The following is a 20,630-nucleotide window of genomic DNA, read 5'->3' as shown; positions in this document are numbered from 1 at the left end:
TTACCACGTAAGATAAGATAGTTACGGATTAAAGATAGTTACGAAATATAGTTACGGAATAAAGACAGTTACGGAATCGTGTCCCAGGGTTGACAGTCTTTAATAGTATCTCGTCGGTGACTAAACTTAACCTAATCCGACTCTATGAATTTCGCGCCATTTTTTGCTGTAAAATTAAACGTCATGATGGTCTTTACATGTAACTTGATTGTTGTGCGTTGAAACGAGTTTACATTTTTGTAACATTTTAGATATATGTATATGTAACATTGTTTGAAGTGATATATTCAATAGAAATCTATAGTAGCACTTGGCATATTTTGAACTTGCATGTTTATAACCTTATATTTGTATTAATAACGTTAAAATGGGTGATGTTTCTGATTTGTTGGATTTATTACCAGTTTATTATTCAAGATTGTTTCCTTTTGCCGACTATCATAGATGGTTAAGTTATGGAAATGGTAAGATTTCAATTGTATATATTTAACCTCTATATATTTAACATATATTTAATGTATATCTAATTAGTATATCACATCTTTTATTTTTCTCTTTAGCGGTAACTTTTAGCAAGAGAGAATTCTCATTCACCCTCTCAAATGATATTTATATACGTTATCAATCTTTCAACGACCAAAAAGGACTGTCGGATGAAATTAAAAGAATGCTACCACATAAAATAGATATAGGAGCAGTTTATAATGTTCAGTAAAGTATATCACAATTTCTGTACAAAATTTCCAGATTGTGTTATTTCTTCTTATTAATAAATTTTTTTATAAAGTTACAATTTTTTTTGTTTAATGTCTATAATTTTGAAATTTTTAATTTTAATCACTGTTTTAAGTGATTTGAAGTGATATTTTCTCTACGATCCGATAACTAATCTAGTATACTCTAGATAACTAATCTAATTCTAAGCAAAATATTAATAGCATACTAGTAATTTGCCAGCAAATTAAATAGAATACTACATTAGATTAAAAATAATAACATAATAAAAATAATAAAAATAATAAACTGCATTGGCATTGAGCTTGTATTCTAACAGTAGAACTTACTGATATAATTTAATAATGGAATGTCAACAAAAACCAAGCAGAATCCAGAATTAATCTGCTATAAAACATAATGAGTGAATAAAATTAAGCATTTAATTTTAGGCCGAAAGATCAAAGAAGAGGTCCTAATTTTCAGCCAGTAGAGAGAGAATTGGTATTTGATATAGATATGACAGATTACGATGAAGTAAGAACATGTTGCAAAGGGGCAGACATTTGTGGCAAGTGTTGGAAATTCATGTCACTTGCCTGTAAGATATTAGACAGTGCGTTAAGATGTAAGATATCTGTATATTACCACACTATATGAAGTGCAGACTTTCAAAATGCATTTTGAAAATTCGAAATATCATTTTTTTAATTAAAGATGGCGTAGTGTTCAATAATGGAAGACGCATATTTAGCTACTTTGGAATGTTTAAAAAGTATTTTTAAGTGTCAATTTGTATACTGATAAAATCTAAACGTTTGATGTGTGTTATGTCCTTTAACTAAAAATAAACAGATTGCATTTGTTTAACATTAGAAATTGTTTAACAATTTTGTTTAATATTTTACATCCTATTGATTGGCAAATTGTTATGAATATTTTTTCTTGAAGGTGTGTGGCTTCCTTGTGGATTTCTTTTTCGTTTTTTGAAAATTATAAATTTTTAATAAAACGTATTTTTAAAGTTTACTCTTCATATATCTTTATACTATCACTATATCCTTAATGTCTTTAATGTTTGAATGTTATAATATTAAAATGATTATTTCCTTTTATATATATATATATAGTGGATTTTGGATATAAACATCTTTTATGGATATTCTCTGGCAGAAGAGGTATTCATTGTTGGGTATGTGACCCTGCAGCACGCTCTTTATCAGGGCAAGTACGAGCAGCGGTTGCCGAATATTTACAAATTATAGGCGGAGGTGAATTCATGAAAAAGAAAGTACATCTTACTGGCGATAAAATTCATCATTCTGTTAAGTATGTTTTATAGCGTTTGTAATAATAATTTAAATAGAAGTCAGGAATATATAAAGAGAACATTATATATTACAGGCGTGCTCTCGATATAATCGATCCTGTTTTTGTTGAAATGTGCGTCAAAGAGCAGAATATGTTGGGCACGGAAGAAGGAATTGAAAAGTTTCTGCCAATACTACCTAATGACGAAGATAGACAAGAAATAAAGGTATTGTTCGATAAAGAAAGTACCAGCGAAGCAAGATGGAATACATTTTTACAATATATCGTATCTAAACGAACGGGGGTATGATTATATTTCTAACAATTTTACTTTATATTATTGTATTTTAATTTAAAACATTGAAATTACTTAATTGATTTTGTTCAGGGAGACCGAAAATGGTATTTATATCGACATTTAATCGAGGAAATAAAATTACAGTATTCATATCCAAGATTAGACATAAATGTTAGCAAAGGCTTAAATCACTTGTTAAAATCTCCTTTTTGCGTCCATCCAAAGACTGGTAAAATTTGTATACCATTCAATGCGAGTGCAGTAGATAAATTTGATCCTGATAAAGTTCCTACAATAATGACACTAATAGAAGAAATCAATGCGTATGACGTAAAGGACAAGACTGAAGAAGAAACATATGAGTTAAATAAAAAACGAATTAAAGATTACAAGAAAACGAGCTTGAATAAGTCGCTGCATGTTTTCCAAGAATTTTTACGACATTTGGAAGCTGACCGAAGGGAACAACGATTAAAAGGAAAAAGTAAGTACATCATATTAAATAATTAGTTTTGATACAATTTTTGTACAATTAATAATTGTAACTTCTAGCACGTTTATTTTTAGTTCCAGCCGACAGTATGGAATTTTAAGAGATCTTACAATAACATAAAAAATTATCTTCTAAAAATTGCTACATTCAAAGTAATAATATAATTTATTAAGTATAATGTTCTTGTATTTTCATAGAAATAAGAAAACATTTTTTATAGCAAAAAATTCATTATCTCTGATTTATATATCATAGTCTGAGGATAAGTTGCTAAGTAATAAGGAAGGTGGGGAGGAGAGCAAAGAGAGATATGCTGTTTGAAATCTGGATCGAACAAAAATCATTTCGACTTTCGAATTTTTCCCACGAAATCGAAACGCTTGTTTTTAAAAGTTGTTTTGAATGCTTTGATGCACGTTAAATAAGATTTCTCTTCAATCGTAAGGCGTCTACGTACTCCATTTCTTAGATCAACAAGATGAAATTCCGGGCGTACAGACAAAAGTAACTCATGTGAATATCACCGTGAAATTCTTTCCTGGTTCCTCATTCTCGTTAAATAGGATGCACAAATTATATTAATATAGTTAATTACTTCAGCACACCCTATTCTCACGTAAGACGTATTCAATCGCACTATTTTTAATTGTGTCGAAAATCCACATATATTTTTATCACACGATTTAACGGAACGTTAAAGAGCAAGATAGTGATAATCCATATGGTTCTATTTTTTATACAAGTCTAATCATTTCTTATATACATATAATATTAGAATAAAATAAAAATATTAAAATTGTCATAAATTGATCATCTTGTGAAATATTTCATATCGGAAATATTTTGACATAATTTATTATATACATATATTCTGTTATTCTGATATATTCTTTTACAAAATACATCAGCAAAGTAAAAATAAAAAGCAAGCAAGTCACTTTGCTATTATTAAAACTGAGAAAATAATTTCTATGTTTGATACGTTTAATTTTTTATGCTGATTAACCATTTTTTATTTTTCTTAGTGGACACTATATGTCTGTAAAGTCTTGAATCTTTTTTTTTTTTTTAATATCCTGTATACATCACAGGTCGGCTCATCAATATGTATATGTATGCATACGTATTTTTTGCTGGTCCAATCAGCTGCGCAAAACGCGCTATCTAACCACTCGATACGTTTTTTCTCCCGTCTGGCTACGAAGTTTTGATCGTAACTGAGAGAAGAATATTCACGAATTCGCTGGCTGCTCATTAACGGAACTGCTAAGTAATTCATAATTGTTAAGGTGTGTTAAAAAAAATACTTATTCACATTATTAAAAATATTTTTAATTAATCGCACCATTACTAAAAATCAATAAAGTATATGTAGTTATGGACATACATTTGTAAAAACATTAATACAAAAAGTTCCAACGTTTCTTATTCACTAAAAGTTGATTTCACCATCTTCAGTTAGCTTGATCGATCTGTTAAATGTTAATTCTACTTAACGATGAATTCTCTGTCGAAACTGACCAATTTGCTTGAGCCTTAAACGATTGGTCAGTTCCAATAGAACATTTGATCAATTAAGTTATATATAAGCAGAAATCGTGAAAGCGACTTTAAACGCACCAAGCGAATAAATTACTATGAAAATAAGTAAAGAAAGTGATGAAAGACCAAATATTTCATATCAGTGTAGAGGATTATTATTGAACATAATTGGACATAATTATTGAAAAGTTAAAAAATTTTAGAATTCTACCTTTTACACAAAATTGACATTAATTTAAAAAATAAGAATGATCAATAATAACTGTTCTTAAAATTTAACGAGTGCAAAATTTAATTAATTCTTATGATATTTGAGATCACGCGCATAGTCGATATTTATGGCGCCGATTTGCTTCTTTTTTTTCATCACAAAATTATACAATGCTCCTGTGTGTGCACGCGTGTAGAAAAATACGTGCATGCTCGCTGATTTGAAATATCTTGTAACGCCAGACTGCATTTCTACAATGCGGAATGTTAAGTGTCTCCGAATGTACTTTATATTTTTATTGATTATAATTCGCTAACGTCTTTTAACAATTAAATATCTACTATTATAAATTTGTGAATGGAAGGAATGATCGTAAAAGAGAACCATAATACGATCGCCACTGAATGAAAGTTTAAAAATAAATAAATATATATAATATTGCGTGCTTGTCCTCCCTCCTCCCCTATTTACTGAAAACGGAAAAGGATATTATAGATGCGTGTTACTGCCTGTAAATGTAAATTGAGGCGCATCGCAATTTTTCACATCGCGTAATTACTGGCATCACGCAGTAATATACAATAATAAGAAAAACATATGTTTTGTGTATTTATATTTATATCGTAATAAACATAGTTATTTTTTTTTCCTAGAAAATCGTTATTTATTCTTTGTTTGAAAAAATATAATCATTAGATTATCATTAACTTTTGTCGATTATATTCGGTTTAAAATAGTTATAAAGTTTTTGTTTCAAAAATATTTATGGTTTATAAATATCATATGTAAAATTCATTCTACTTTTGCTTGAAGATAGATGCGGAACTCAATTTGGTTAACGATTTTTCGTCTGAAATGGGAATGATCTTTTTAGAAACAACATACATTTCCACTTATACTTTCTCCTGCCCGAGAATAATCGTCGGAATCAAATTTATAATGCATTTTTGTATACGATTTCTCTTTCATTGCTCATTTAGTGAATTTTATTTTGACATGCTGCATAGTTACACGTCTAACAAATTAAGCACAAATTGTATATATATATATATAATAAGAATTGTAAAATTATTTTTCCTTTTATACATCCATTATCATTTTGACAAAGTTAACAAATATAAATTGAAAATTAACTTGTTCCTGTTTTCGCACGCTAATTAAAATTTCTTCATGTTTGAATGGGAAGTACAGTTTTTAAAATCGTGGAGCAGTCTCACAACACGCACACACACACAAAACATTCACATCACGTTAAAACTTTCTTGAGTGGCACAGCAGGAAGAAGAACGGAACAATCGCAATCCAAAGAGATACGTTTAGGGAGCGGTGCGTTTCAACGCTTGGATAACTCTATTATCCGTATTTGGAAAGCAACCGACGGTTTTTCGACCGTCATTTTAATTAACATCTCGCGAGGGAGACCCGTCTCATGATACGCGTTTCATATTTACCGCTAGATTAAGCCCATCGACATGATACGGCGACGTACATCGAATAAATACAAATAACGTCACGCCATCCGAGTTTCACGCGAGAAACCAAGTCATTCTGGCTTTTCCCATAAATACAGCGGACTAGATTTTTCCAGATCTAGGATAGGTATGCAATCTCCACTACCGGAGATCGCGTTGTTGATACACGTCGAAAACTGTTACAAACGGCATATCGTTATTATTGCGTGTCGGAGAAACGTGTAATCCGACTAAATGGATATTCTTTTACGTTTGATTTCCGCTTTAAACGAATTGCTCGCGCATTATTATAAATATAAACATCTTCGGAATCTCGCGTTACATTGATTAATTGCTATTTTCATTCAGTGCTATCATTTGTAGAAAAATTTTTCTATAAATGATAGCATTGAATGTTTATGATAAAAGAAAAATTATATGTGAAAGATATAAAAATTATTAATTACTTAAATATTTCTAAGGAAATCGTTTCATGTTCCTACTATCTTTAGAACATTCGTTATCGAAGATTAGAAAGTCCCTCGTGCAATTACAAAATGCAACGACAGTGCTCAATATAATTGCGTGATAATTTCTGGTTAGAAATTTTATTTACAACTTTAGAAAATTATATTGTGCCTGACAGACGTGCAATTTCTTGGCAGACGTAAAGGTGCGTGCGGAAGTGGTACTTTAAAGAAACGGATTACGGACAACGCAAATCTCGAAACACAATTCCCCAGTCGAAACCGATTTGCCAATCATCATTCATCATCATCTTGTTCGGATTTATCTTGTCAGATTTATATCTCTCTTCTGCCTTACGCGCATTGCCTTCGTGCAAGTTTAACGAACTAATGACGGCGTTTCGTTATTTCGATACCAGAATGTCGGGTACCTATTCTATGTACGGTATTTTCAACAAAAATTTCTCACGACGAATATATTCACACCGTGAACTGTAAATTTTATGACTAACACTGCTCTTACGGTTTTTACGAAACTAAAGACCTTTCTCGAATTTCACTCTAATTGTATATTAATTATATATACTCGTACTTTCTTGTCATATATACACTTTTACTTCATAATTAATGTTGAAGATTTTTAGTGGAATCTTTAGTATTTATATTGCAATTTTGTTCTATAAGTACATCATTTCCGATCGAAAAGATGCATCGAAAACAGTGTTAGTACATTTGAAATTGCATTTTAAGTAATTTTGTATTTTACTTGTTGTATTACCTAATTGAATTTTGTGTCTTTTATCAAAGTCTTGAATAATGTTTTTAAAATGAAGCAATAATAAAACAATTAGCAGATTGGAACAATAGTCGTTATAGCCTCTCGTGTCACTACCCAAACGAAAATGGATTAAAATGGATTGGAAATTTTCAATCCATCCGAATCCATATTTTAAATCTATAAAAATGAATTGGATTTTATATAAAAAATTTTTATACATGTAAAAGTTTAAATAAATTAAAGCAGTAATGAAATTCTACAGTTATTATTTTAAAACTTTTACAAAAAATATATGTTAGTTGTATAATAAAGGAAACGTATTAATATAAAATATACATAAAAGCGAATTAATTTATTAAATTATTAAAAATAAGGAATTTACATATGTAACATTTATTGTATACATTTACGTAGTTCTTTTTATGTTTCTTTTAACTATTAAATGAAGTAGAATTTATGATATATATTTTTATGGTATAACTTTTTTTTTAACTCGCAATCAGTTGAATTAAATTGAAAACTTTCTTATTCATAATTCTGAATAAAATAACATTTATGATGTATTTTTAAATGAAACAATGGATTTTCTACTCACAATTTTGAATAGTATTTGTGGGTCATTTTAAGAAAATGGGCCATTAAAAGAAAAACTTTTTTTTATTCAACTGGATTGAAAAACTGCATTTCCTATTCAGAATTTTGAATTTAACAGTATTCACAAAAACGACTGATGTTATTTTTAGATTCAACTGGATTGAAAAACTGCATTTCCTATTCAAAATTTTTAATTGGACAGCATGTATTTATTTATTTTTTATTTATTTTTAATTGCACACAAAATATTATAATAATATTTTTAGATTGAAAAGCATAGAAATATACTCTATGCCATTCCTATAAATGAATAAAAATGCATTCAAGATTGAAAAGGATTTTCATTTTAACATTCATGAATCCGTATTTCTGAAAATCTGAATCCATTTTAATCCTTTTCAATCCATTCTCGTTTGCTGGGAATACATGTAGCATTGTAAAAGCAGATCACATATGTATATACAGTAGCAAAGTGATACCCATTAATTGATATAGAGAGAATGCGGAGAAAGTCTCAGATCAAAGAGCCAAGCAAGGCTCAGCATCGAAGACTTTATGATGATTAATCACGAAAAGAAAATTAGTTCTATCGAATTAATAAATCAATGACTGAACAGATGTTGACTTACTTAATAATGCGAAAATAAAAATTACATTGTGTAAATGTAATTATAAAAAAATATATATTTGAACGTAAAGTGTACTACCTCTTAATATGAATGATTGGATTATTCTCGTGTATCAATTAAGTAATTAATATAACATAAATTTCTTTGAATAGCCTTACAAATAATTTCTAAAGATGTTAAAATATGTATAAGACTCAATAATTTTATTATACTTATAAAAGTAATGAAAATTAACTCGGAATGACTCATCATGTGTGTAGTAAAGAACCGGAAACCATCGCGTATGTACCAAGGATTATTTAAATCTAGAGAAAACGTGAAAATAATGCAGAGATCATCTCGATAGAAACAGGTTTGAATTATATTCTTAAATAGCTTGAATAGCTTATATCTTGATACAATATAAGAGGGATCCTTCTTTTTCCTCTGGAAAAGTTTAACATTAAGAACAAAGTGATTAAAACAAATCTCCCAATTAGGCTGTTTAACGGAGAAGATCACAGTATAGGGAGCGGAACGTCCCTACACATCGATAATAATGGTATAATTACGAAAAACAGTGATATGGAAGATTGAGCACGTTAATGGATTCATTACTAAAATGATTCAACGACGACTCGTACAGGCTTATGATTGTTACGGGCGCTTCGGTTTCGATTAAGAGCAAAAGTGTCATGAAGAGTGAAGATGCGTCAGCAAGAGTGAAGCGTCGAAAGAGGTGCGTACGAACGAAAGTGTGCCGTTCGTACGTCGATGTGCATATATCGTACTCCTGTTTTAAGGGAGGAGGGGGAGACAGTTATAGTTCCTCGGATTACGAAGAGTCCAAGTGGTATGCTCGAAGTATGTTTGCCTCAGTGGGGGCAGCGACATAAGTACAGACGATCTTAAGAAAAGCTCTCATTCTGATAGAAGATCGCAAATCCACGAAATCTGTGCAACGTGCGATACCATCCCGTTCAGCTGTTCGCCGGCTGAAGGGCGGATAGGAAAAGAGACGGATCAAGAAACGGTTTGAATGTACTTTGGGGAGAACGGCATCCGTGAACGAAAAGAAGAGACATTTGGGACCGAACTTGACGTTATCCATCGTATCTTTTTGTCTGCGAGACTCTAATACGCGGTGAGTATGCGTGAGTTTCTGTCATAATTTTTCGAATACACTAAGTTTTGAATAATTGTGCTCTTGAAACGCACGATATCGTGATGGATTAATTATGGAGGTAATTGCAACAACAATTTTGTGAAATTGGGATCACGCGGATCTTAATCGAAATACATAGATATGCGCGAGACATAAAAAATAATATGACGTATAATAGAGAAATAAATAAACTCTCTAATTTCTTTGGAGAACCTCATTCTAAAAGAGTGAACGTTGAGCTAGAAAATTGAGCTTGAAAAAGAGTGACTTAATTTTTACTCTTTTAGAGTGAGATTTACCCTAAAAAAAGTTTTAGAGATAAAAAAAAAAGATCTAAATAAGAGCTCACTGAAAGAGAGTACGTTTAAACAATTTGATGAATCTTGATTATCTATATTTATTTATCTCTTACAAACATTGATGTAATCAATGATTGTCAAATAGGTTTAATTAATTGATCAAATTATTAATTATTGAAACACCTAATGTCACTTTCGAACAGGCGATCAATCGATCAAATTATAATCTTGATCGTCGCTTTTGTTGTACGTGAGTTTGGTACTCACAATACAAATTTTAAGAGTCCAAAATTACTATCAGTGATCGATTGTTCATGTTGTTATCTCATTTAAATATCCTAATGGATTATGTAAAAGGAAGAAAATCTGATCAAGTATACAAATAATTTAACCACTAGTTAACATCCCAACAAATGAGAATGGATTAAAATGGATTGAAATTTTTTTCTATCCGAATGCCATATTTTATAAATAGCGAATACTTTTTTTGGATTTAATTGGATTCAATTGGATGCAATTGGATTGAAAAACTGCATTTCCTATTCAAAATTTTGAATTGAACAGTATTCACAATGTGTTTTTGTGCACAGAAAAAGCTAATATTATTTTTAGATTAAAAGGCATAGAGATATGCTCCATCCAATTCCTATAAATGAATAAAAATGCATTCAGGATTGAAAAGCATTTATTTTAACATTCGTGAATCAATATTTCTGAAAATTTAAATCCATTTCAATTTCATTTCAATCCATTCTCGTTTGCTATTCAAAGTGGCACGTATTTATATAAGATCTCTTAAAATTTTTATTATATATTGTATCATCAATCTTTGCATTTTTATCGTGTAAAAGATTTTTATCGGCACGAAAGATTTTTACTACCCACGTGATTATTCGTGTACAAAAGTTAGTACAATCACGTACGACCTTTCACAGGTGATCGCCATACTAGCATCATGTCGATCACGATCTCTATCGCCGTTCCATCAATTGGTATTCTTGCAATGTCGATTTGTCCGGACAGCTAGTCAAGCATGAGAAAAGCGCGATGAATTCTTATGATTTAGATTAACTTGGCAATCGAAATCGTCACGACACGCGCCGTTCGTGAATGATAATGTGACAAAACCGCTTTTTCTCGTTATTATTTCACTGTCACTATCATTTAACTAACGATCTATCGTAGGACATCATGTATTTTTAAATTGCCTTTTCCAAATTTGATTTAATTATAAATTTTGATAAAAGTTTATATTTTATAATAGAGTCTGCAATATTTGTGTACATATTGTATTAATATAATAATAATTATTGTTATTGATATATAGTTTCTGATTTATAGTTCATGATTTATATTTTAAGCTGCAAATCCATAAATTCCGTTTAATTTTTTTTCAACGTTGCAAAATTTAATGTAATATGATCAATTTGCCAATCGTTCTCATAAAAAATTATTGCTAAATTATTTTTCGACAATCATCTCTGCTTCTTTCCTTACAAATCGTCGTTTTTCACGACGAAAACAATATAAAAGCTTATTTTTATTATCTACGGATTTAACTGTTTATTTTTATTATTATTTATAAGATAGATCATAAAAATCATTCATGTAGGACGATTTTCGTATTTCATAGCAGTGTAACAACCGGTTCGGAGTCCGGATTAGAGTTCTTTAAATTTCACTTCTTAACTGTTTCAAATGTAAATAACTGCACTCGTAATAAATGATCAATTTCTTGCGGTAAACCGCCAAGAGTCGATGGTAGCGGCATCTCAAAGGAAGGAAGCGTTTCATGTTTCGAACATTACTGTGCACAGCATCTGGAAAACGAGATGTAGATTATTTCGCGATTTATGTATTCTCGAAATTCGATTCGGCCATTATCAAGAACCAACCGTTTCTACACGATAGTAATTTAATTCAACGTAATTAGCGAAGGGGGATAATGTTTTTAATTATTTATCATAAAATAATAATGTCTCTCTCTCTCAATTAAGATTACTTGCGTCAAATAAATAATTTCTTGATGTTTATATATGATGCCAATATTTCTGCTTCATACATAATAATGTGTTTCCGAAATTCTTCTATGAATACTAATAAGAATTTGAAACGAGGTGAAAGTTTTTTGAGAGCAAAACATGAAAATAAAGTGTATTGATTTTTAAATTACTTTTATGTTACTTTTGTGCAGCATTCATAAGATAAAATTGGAATCTGCGATAGTAAGATATGATCATTGAACTTAATGAGATCTTTATACAACTAAGAAATGTTAATTATTCTATATAAGATACAAAAATTATACAATTTATTGAAAGCAAATTTTCCATATAATATAATCCGTATAAATATAATGAAGCAACATGGATTTTGGACAAATTACAGCAATTTTAAGTTGATAGAATAAACTATTAAAAGATACGAGATTAATAAAAGAAAACAATAAATCATTTGATTATTTAATGTCATTAATAATGTCATTAATCTAAATTTTCGAATCTTTAAAAATGACATATTTAAATGAGACTTAACATTGCTCTATCTAGGTTAATTGATTCATGCATCAGATCGTTTATAAATATACCGCTGTTTCATGTCATTAATATTTTGTACATTCTTAAAAACTTTTTAATGTAATTTTTCCCCCCCTCTCTCTCTCTCTCTCTCTCTCTCTCTTTCTGTTTATTTACACAGATTCTCGTCGAAATAATTAATAGAATCATCAATTTGTAATTCCACATAGTGACGATGATTAGTACTTCATACAAGATTCATTGAAAGATATTAATTTAAAAAAAAGTCGCAATTCATGTATGTTATAAACATTAAAAAAATGAAATATATTTTTTATCGATATCATTGAACCAGAAATAATTGCTTACAATTAGTTGTATTGCGTAAAGAAACACTTGTGATGTTTTCTTACACTTCAATAAAAGTTTATTATTAATTGTAGTATATTGTGTAGTATTGATTGTTCTATAATTTATTAGTATTTGAATCATTATGTATATAAATTTATTCAATATTCTCTTTAAAAAGTAAAGAAATATAAAAAAAGGATTCTCGAGCATTAAAAAAATTAATCGTATGTGATAATAAGCTCTATTTTTTCATTGACAGATATACAAATTATCACGAAATATTATCCAGTAATAGTACAGCTCAATTATATTTTATTTTTATGAGAATCGTAAATCGTGTTTTGGAGATATACATATTAGTAAATACGAGCATCAGATTATAACGTTTTCAATTGTACAATAATTACATACAGTAACTCTTTTTGTATAAAAAAAAAAATTTCAAATGGGTAATATAATAAATTAATAATAATATGTAGAATAATCATTATTGAGAATAGAATATATACATTAAATTAGTTTGTATTACAAAAATGAGATATTTTCAAACTCAGAGAATCTCAGTTTCTAACAGACAATTAGCACTTATGAAACCGTTATTATATACGTCAAAATAATTTGTGCAACTATAAAAGTTATTCCAAGTTGGGAAAGGCACATTTTTAGGATTCTAGTCCGGATTACGATGTCGTGGTACATTCACGTTCTCATTATATCGTGAAATTACTTGCAGATCGAGCTGCTAAACTCCGAAATTAATAATCGGGCACTATCGGCGTGCGGACAATCGGCATTCCTCAAACCCGAGATTCCTGCGAGATTCGCGGTAATAATTGCGGACAACGTATGGCGAATAGTATGGATTCGCTTGTACCCGATTGCAATCTTGAAAGGAAGCATCTACGGTCTCACAGAGTCCTTCGTCGTCTGCCGTTGTAATTACGAGAGAGCCTTGTAAAGTCGTTGAGAGAATCACGTGCGACTCGAACGACCTATTCTAAATAGGCAATATGTAGTATCCTTTTGTCCTTTCTTTTTTTTATTTACAACAGTGTAAAGATTACCGTGTGAGAAATTCGCGATAAAATTAAATGAACATTTACAGAATATTGCACTATATATTAAATAATATTTATCGAACGATATTGTCAAAGTAAAAAAAAGTCTGTGGATATAATTAAATTTTATAATAATGGCCTAATTAAAAACGCTTTGATTAATTAATCTGTATAAAGACAAACATGGAGATATGCATTATGTAGGATATTGAAAATTTATTGCAAAATAAAAACTCTTCCTTCAATAGCCTATGAATCATCGTATAAGCTTCCGCGCTACATCCTGCGAAATTCCACGTATACGCTATATCGCGTTAAAATCAGTAGCGTAAAATTGGATGATTAAAGAAGCAGCGAATAAGAACGAGTATCTCGTGATAGCTATCTTTTTTTCTTATGTATTTTATGTCAAAAAGCGACATGTATCAATGATTTATCCAAATTAATTAAATGGAATCACAGCACTATTGACTCTTTTATTCTCATTGTCAGTTATATTTGTTTATATAAATTTCTTTAAATTTTAGACATAATTTCAGATGTTTTGAAAATATGATAGTCATTCGTCTTCGAGCTTCTCAGTATTTTATTTATTTGGCATTTCTCTAGTATTGTATAACAAGCGATTAAAAAAAAAAGAGTGGATTTTCACCGGACGTTTGCATCTTCTTTTGCTCAGAAACGATAAAAAAATGGCCCCGTTTCCGCTTCGCGAAGTATAAGTGAGTATAAGATTAATATGCAATTATTCGGGTCAACAATGGAATCCCCAGTCATGTCTATCAATACTAATTCTCTGAGACTCTCTCCTTCCTTGAAATTGAAGATTACCCGTATAAAAAGAGTAATCTATTTTATGAAGAAGCGAAACGCGAGATATAATGATACAACCACATATAAAAAATATAATACTGTATACAATATCGTTTAATGGTTACTGTCATTGATGTATTGAACAGAGTGGTAGTTTCACCTGATTTAATTTTGGGTGGCTGTATATAATACTTTTCATCGGACTAAGTCATATGTACACTTCGTTAATCATTGGACGTGTCGGAAGAAACTATAGATTCTTATTTCGTAAATATTACAGAAAGTGATTATCTGCGAAAAATTACAGCAAAAATCATCATCGTATTATAAATGATATAATATAGCTGGATTCTCTCTCTCTCCCTCTCTCTTTCTCTCTCGAATTTATTATTGAATTTTCAATGAAAATATATTAGTAAACAATAAATTAACAGAAAAAGATAATTGTAATATATAATAGAAAGTAATAAGTGTTTTCTTGTTTATCTCCACGACAAAATTATACACAAACTTAAGTATCTCCAATTATTGATAGCAAAATGGTACATTCCGTTTGCTGCAGGCAGTGATCAATTGTCTTCCTTCCTGTTAACTTTGCACGGTTTTTTTTAAACATAACTATCTGTCTCTCTTATTTTCAAAAAATAAAATTGGGAAGTTTTCAAATTGAAATGATATTCAATAAAAATAAAATTGATGATATAACTCAGAATAATTTTTATTTTCCAAATTAATTTTCATAGAATTTGATGAAAACTTTCCGTAAATAAATGTACAAGAGTGTCTATCAAAAATTTGTCTCTATAATTATGCAAAACACAAAAAAAGTATTGAATAAATTAAAAGTAGTTTATTTATTAAAGATTTTAGAAAAACAATTTTACATATATCTATTTCACATACATATATATGTATGTATGTGCGTACGCGTGTATTCATGCGTTTTGTGAAATCGCGTGAACGTTTACAATATTCGTTTCGTATCATGTACCCTACAAGAGAAATAATACATTACCATGTAATGCTCATAGCGACACATACCGGTGCTTTGTTTCAGAGAATAACGGTCCGTACGCGCATGTACAATGCGAAATACGAGAAATGAAAAATTAGTATACATTAGCGGTATACATTACGTACTGTGTTGAATTTAGCTCTGGCTATTTAAATTTTATTACATATGTATTACATATATATCCGTATATCGTTGGAAAATATCGAAGTAGAAGAATGTCAAGAATCCATAAATAACTTGGGAGCAGCATATATTATTTAAATTAATATACTGTTTTAATTAATATATGCAATGTAAATTAAAAATATATAAATATGATTTGATTGCAAATAAAAACTAAATTCTGATTGTGTATAAAATAGAAGAAAATGATATTTAGAAACAATGTAGGATACAGTATTCGATATAATATTATTAAGATATACTTTTATTGAGTGAGATTTATAAGTCGACGAAATTCCTTCAAGCGATAACGATTATCCATAATGGACGATCCAACATACTTTAATTGGTACAGAATTAACAGTTACAAAATTAATAGATCGTTAGACAAATATTTCTCATATCAATTTAATACATCATGGTTTATATTTCAAAGAAATTTATTTTTACATAAATTATAAATTATCTCAGTAATATTATATCTTTTATCTTTTTCAAAAACTAAATTAGAAATGCTTTATAGCGATCTTCTAAAATAGCAATATTAATAACATTTTATTTTTAAACAATTAAAGATTATATATTAATAATTAAAAAATTTTTTAAATTTTAATCATCAGTTAAAATATTTAATACTAAGGTATTTGAAGCAACTATTACAGATATTAAATTAATTTTACTTTTGTTTTTTTAATTAAAAGTCATAAACTAAAATAATGATACGATAGCATCATAATAATTATATGTATAATATATATACAAATATATTATGTATATGTATATATTTATTAATTTTACATCTTTTGCGTCAAACAAATATCAGTTGATGATAAAATAGTATACTTCTATTATTATTTATTGATAATATTGATAGCTGTATAAAATAATTACTTATAAAAAATAAATCTACACTTTTATTTTTATCTGTAAATAATGCGTAATGTTTTGTATAATTCAGATATTTCTTCTGATAATCAAAAAGTTGGTATCTATAGTCGATAAAATAGATATTCTTCAATTATATTCGGACTCCACTAAATATGTGGCGGAATCTACTGATATAATATTATACGATATATAATATATGCAGGGTTGATGATCTTTAAGACTACACTCCGATTCACGCTCCAACGCTCTTGGAATCATTTTATTATCTTTCTTTTTATTAAATATTAAAGATAAAACGATGCTCACGAGAGTTATCGTGAGAGAATCTTACTTATCGTGTAGAATCGGATCGCAATAACTATTACAGTTTCCAGAGGGTATCGACCACGTACATTTTTTATTATTGATATTGATATAAATACTTCTAAATATTATAATTTACAGTTTATAAAATGTAGTAATAATTTATTTATATTGTAATTTATTATTAGCTGCATATACTTCATAAGTAAATATATATTATATTACAATATATTTACGACATTAATTATTATTGCAAATGTGCTGCTTTTTTGTAAAATTATCACTATTAATAGTATATATTAATCAAACACGAATGAAAACGCCCTTTTAAATAAAAATTGAATATTGTCGTAGATGAATACATATCTATTAAAAAGTGAGAATAAATTATAAAAGAATAATATTATGTTAAAGCTAACTTTGTGCAAATTTTGACAATTACGGAGCCTTTTATAAAATTGTCGGTCTTTAATAGTACATATACTCTGTCAATATTAACACAAATTAATTTAAGTTTTTAATTAAGAAACTTTTATTAAAACGAATCGAGTTATGGAAATAAAAAGAAATAGTCGACTGCTAATAGTTAATGAGCATGTAATGATGAAGCTATTAAACTGCATGATAAACATTTATTGAAAGACTTTCATCGGGTATCATTACACTTACATCAATTGTATTGATTGAACTAGCTGTAACGTAGACCGATGAAAAAGCTGTCATTTTCTTCATATCACAAGGATAAGTGAATAGAAATGATTCGAAGCATTGATTGCGAAGAAACAGAAAATAAAAATCTATGAAATGGAAAGGAAAAGAGAGAAAAATTCTGAGATAGTAATTAATGTTAGAACATCGTTAGGACGTTATTTTTGGAAAATTATTTATATAGCAATAAAACATTGATTTAGTAATAAAATATACATAATGTAAGACATACAAAAGATGTGAATATTGAAAATATAACTCAAGTGCTTGCCTTTAAAGCTACCGATATGTAGAAGGAAGTTGACATTGTCTCGTGTTTAGTTAGGAATATCCATCGAAGGACAAATGCGAATGGGTCAATTTCTGCGCGCTCTGTTAGCCGACCTTCTGCAAGGTCCTCCAATGAGCACGAGAGGACTTTGCGGCTGGAATGCGTGACTCGACGATTTTATAACCCGCTTTCAATTACCCTTCTTGGTGCTCCTGTTTCGTTCGCCTCGCGCCATTGCTGCAGAAGGAGAAGAAGAGGGAAATACCGCAATGCGAGCAAAAGGCATGAAACGTCCAAATGCCGCGTCGCGTCGTCGCGCAGCGACGCGTCGCATTGCGTTTGTATCCTTACCTCCTTTCTTGTCTGCCTACTCTTTTTCTCAGTCACAGGGACGTGATTTATTCGACGTCAGATAAACACGTACAATCTTGCGCGCAGTCAGGAATATGTTAGATTCTATAATGGTGTGCGTAGCTAGACAGGAAACGCATCTGAGGACATCCACCCTAACGAGCGAACAATTCGTTTTGGCTCGTTTGCTCTCTCTCTCTCTCTCTCTCTCTCTCTCTCTGCTGATGTCTGTGAATTCAAAACGATATCTGTAAGATATCAAACAATTAACTTGCTGCAAACGCAAATTTCTATTAGCTGAAGTAACATTAATAATTTTCATTCCTAAACATCCAACATTAGCGTTATAATAATATTATTATCTTAATATTAATTAGAAAACAATATTAATTATTATTATTGAAATAATCTTAATAAAATAATGTTATTGTAACGTCAGTGTTGAATGTTCAATATAGATATTAATAATTTCTTTACATAAATAAATAAATTCATTTTTTCCCAATAGGATTACAATATTACAAAAACATATTTATCCCTTTTCAGACCCCACACGATGGTACTGGTTCTGTTGATACCTGTAATCGGATTTGTGGCAGCAAATCCTTTTTCAAACACATTGAACAACCGCTCAGTCCCTCAAGTCCAAAAAGCGCTTTCGCTTTCCACGGAGAATCGTTTGGATATAATAGACGACAGTCCAGATAAAATAAATGAAATGGTAGAAAATATGAATGAGACTACTTTATCAATTCTGAAGCACACAATCCATCATCTCAAAGCTTCCGAATCGAAGACCCGTGAAAATGAAACAAATGAAAAAAGGACACAAGAACGGGAACATAAAACTTTATTTGTAGATTATCCTCTATTATCGCGTATCATACATTATCCAAGAGTGCCTGCGTATGAAATCGATTACAATGACAATTCAGAGTCGACAGCCAAGGATAGATCATTAAGCGAGTCTGATAGGAGATATCAAGAGAGCGATATTTTTTATATTCGACTACCACCCATTCCATATATATTTGTACCCGGTATCGGATATATCTCGCAACCACCCACGTACTCGAGCGCTCCCTTGAAGCCCCAGATACCCTTCGTTCCTCAACTAGTCCAGCTACATCACGTGAGACCCGTGCGACCTCAACCAGCCTCTCAGCAGACCGTTAATTCCTTCATCAAATTGCCTATAGACTTCATAAGCAACGGCAAGCCCACCTCCGTTTACCAATGGCAAAAGAAGCCTGGCAAGAAGCCAACCGACAGTCCAATCACGAACTTGGACAACCTGTCAGCCGACTTCGTGAACAACGGTAAGCCGACCTCTATTTATCAATGGCAAGCGAATCTCAGGCCGGTAAAGAGGCCGGATAATTCGCTTAACAGTCTTGATATGGGACCTTACACCTTTAATGGCAAACTAACCAGCGTGTACTTGCTTGAATCGAATGACTCCCCCACAATGCATCAATCTATTCGACATTCCAATTATCAAAATGTACGTGATTAAATTTAATTTAATGTGATCATGCCGAATATTCAAAATCGGAGCAAGCAATCATAATACGGAAGAAATTTGTAATGTCTCTAATGTGTATTTCTACATGTATTCAATATAGATTAACTTTAATCTCGATTTAATTTATTACTTATTTTTATCTTTCTCTAGTTTTAAGAATTAGAAAAAGGTAAAAAGTAAGTTAAAGAGATAATAAAATTAATCTACATTGATAGAAATAGACATTAAGCAAACCATAACGAGTGATAAATATTCTGCTACTATGTAGACAATCATTAAAACTATTTTAAAAATAATATAATTGTATTTTTTTTTTCTATAAATTGCACAGACTCGCGCGGGAATTAAATAATTTTATAAAGTGTGTAAAAAATTATATATATTATTCAAAGTTATTGTTTTAATTTATGTATATTATTGAATATTTATAGTATTTATTGGTCCGTGCAATATCATGAATTTGTAAATATGTGAAATATATGTACAAATGATGTTAAGAATAAGGATATACACATCATTTTTAACCTTACCCGTAACGGTAAAATAAAAAGCACATTTCCTACACTTAGTCCCTTATATACAAATATTGACATGGGACATGAGTTTGGTCAGATTGTCTGGAGTATATCCTGTCTGATTACAAACATGCGCAATTCATTCGGATTAGATGCGTAAGGGGATTCAATATCAAATTTATTTGTGATAATGTGATTTTGCCATTCCATCTTAAAATATTAT

At 29.9% G+C, this 20,630-nt stretch overlaps 2 protein-coding genes across 5 annotated transcripts; both read left to right on the top strand.

Moving 5' to 3' along the window:
* The first annotated feature begins 84 nt into the window (after positions 1-84).
* Positions 85-5,226, top strand: DNApol-alpha50 (DNA primase small subunit). Of its 4 annotated transcripts, none has more exons than XR_015547136.1 (8): positions 85-464; positions 561-711; positions 1,167-1,342; positions 1,845-2,043; positions 2,119-2,329; positions 2,414-2,807; positions 2,876-2,968; positions 3,037-5,226. XR_015547136.1 is itself a non-coding variant. In XM_087412528.1 (7 exons), exons 1-7 carry the CDS (start codon positions 368-370, stop codon positions 2,914-2,916), a joined length of 1,269 nt encoding a protein of 422 aa, XP_087268654.1. In that variant the 5' UTR covers positions 85-367; the 3' UTR covers positions 2,917-5,226. The 4 variants fall into 4 exon arrangements, 2 of the variants coding, with proteins under 2 accessions (XP_087268654.1, XP_011059920.1); XR_015547137.1 differs by having other exon boundaries at positions 87-464; positions 2,891-2,968; XM_087412528.1 differs by having other exon boundaries at positions 2,876-5,226.
* Positions 5,227-5,360: 134 nt separating this feature from the next.
* LOC105149306 (uncharacterized) lies at positions 5,361-20,556 on the top strand. Its single transcript, XM_011061619.2, has 2 exons — positions 5,361-9,611; positions 18,914-20,556. Exon 2 carries the CDS (start codon positions 18,924-18,926, stop codon positions 19,881-19,883), a length of 960 nt encoding a protein of 319 aa, XP_011059921.1. The 5' UTR covers positions 5,361-9,611; positions 18,914-18,923; the 3' UTR covers positions 19,884-20,556.
* Positions 20,557-20,630: the final 74 nt, after the last annotated feature.

The sequence above is a fragment of the Acromyrmex echinatior genome, chromosome 13, assembly GCF_024713525.1.
Source record: "Acromyrmex echinatior isolate Ae372 chromosome 13, ASM2471352v2, whole genome shotgun sequence".
Lineage (NCBI taxonomy): Eukaryota > Metazoa > Arthropoda > Insecta > Hymenoptera > Formicidae > Acromyrmex > Acromyrmex echinatior.
Note: the sequence above shows the minus strand (reverse complement) of the source record. Positions and strands in the feature narration are given on the sequence as shown.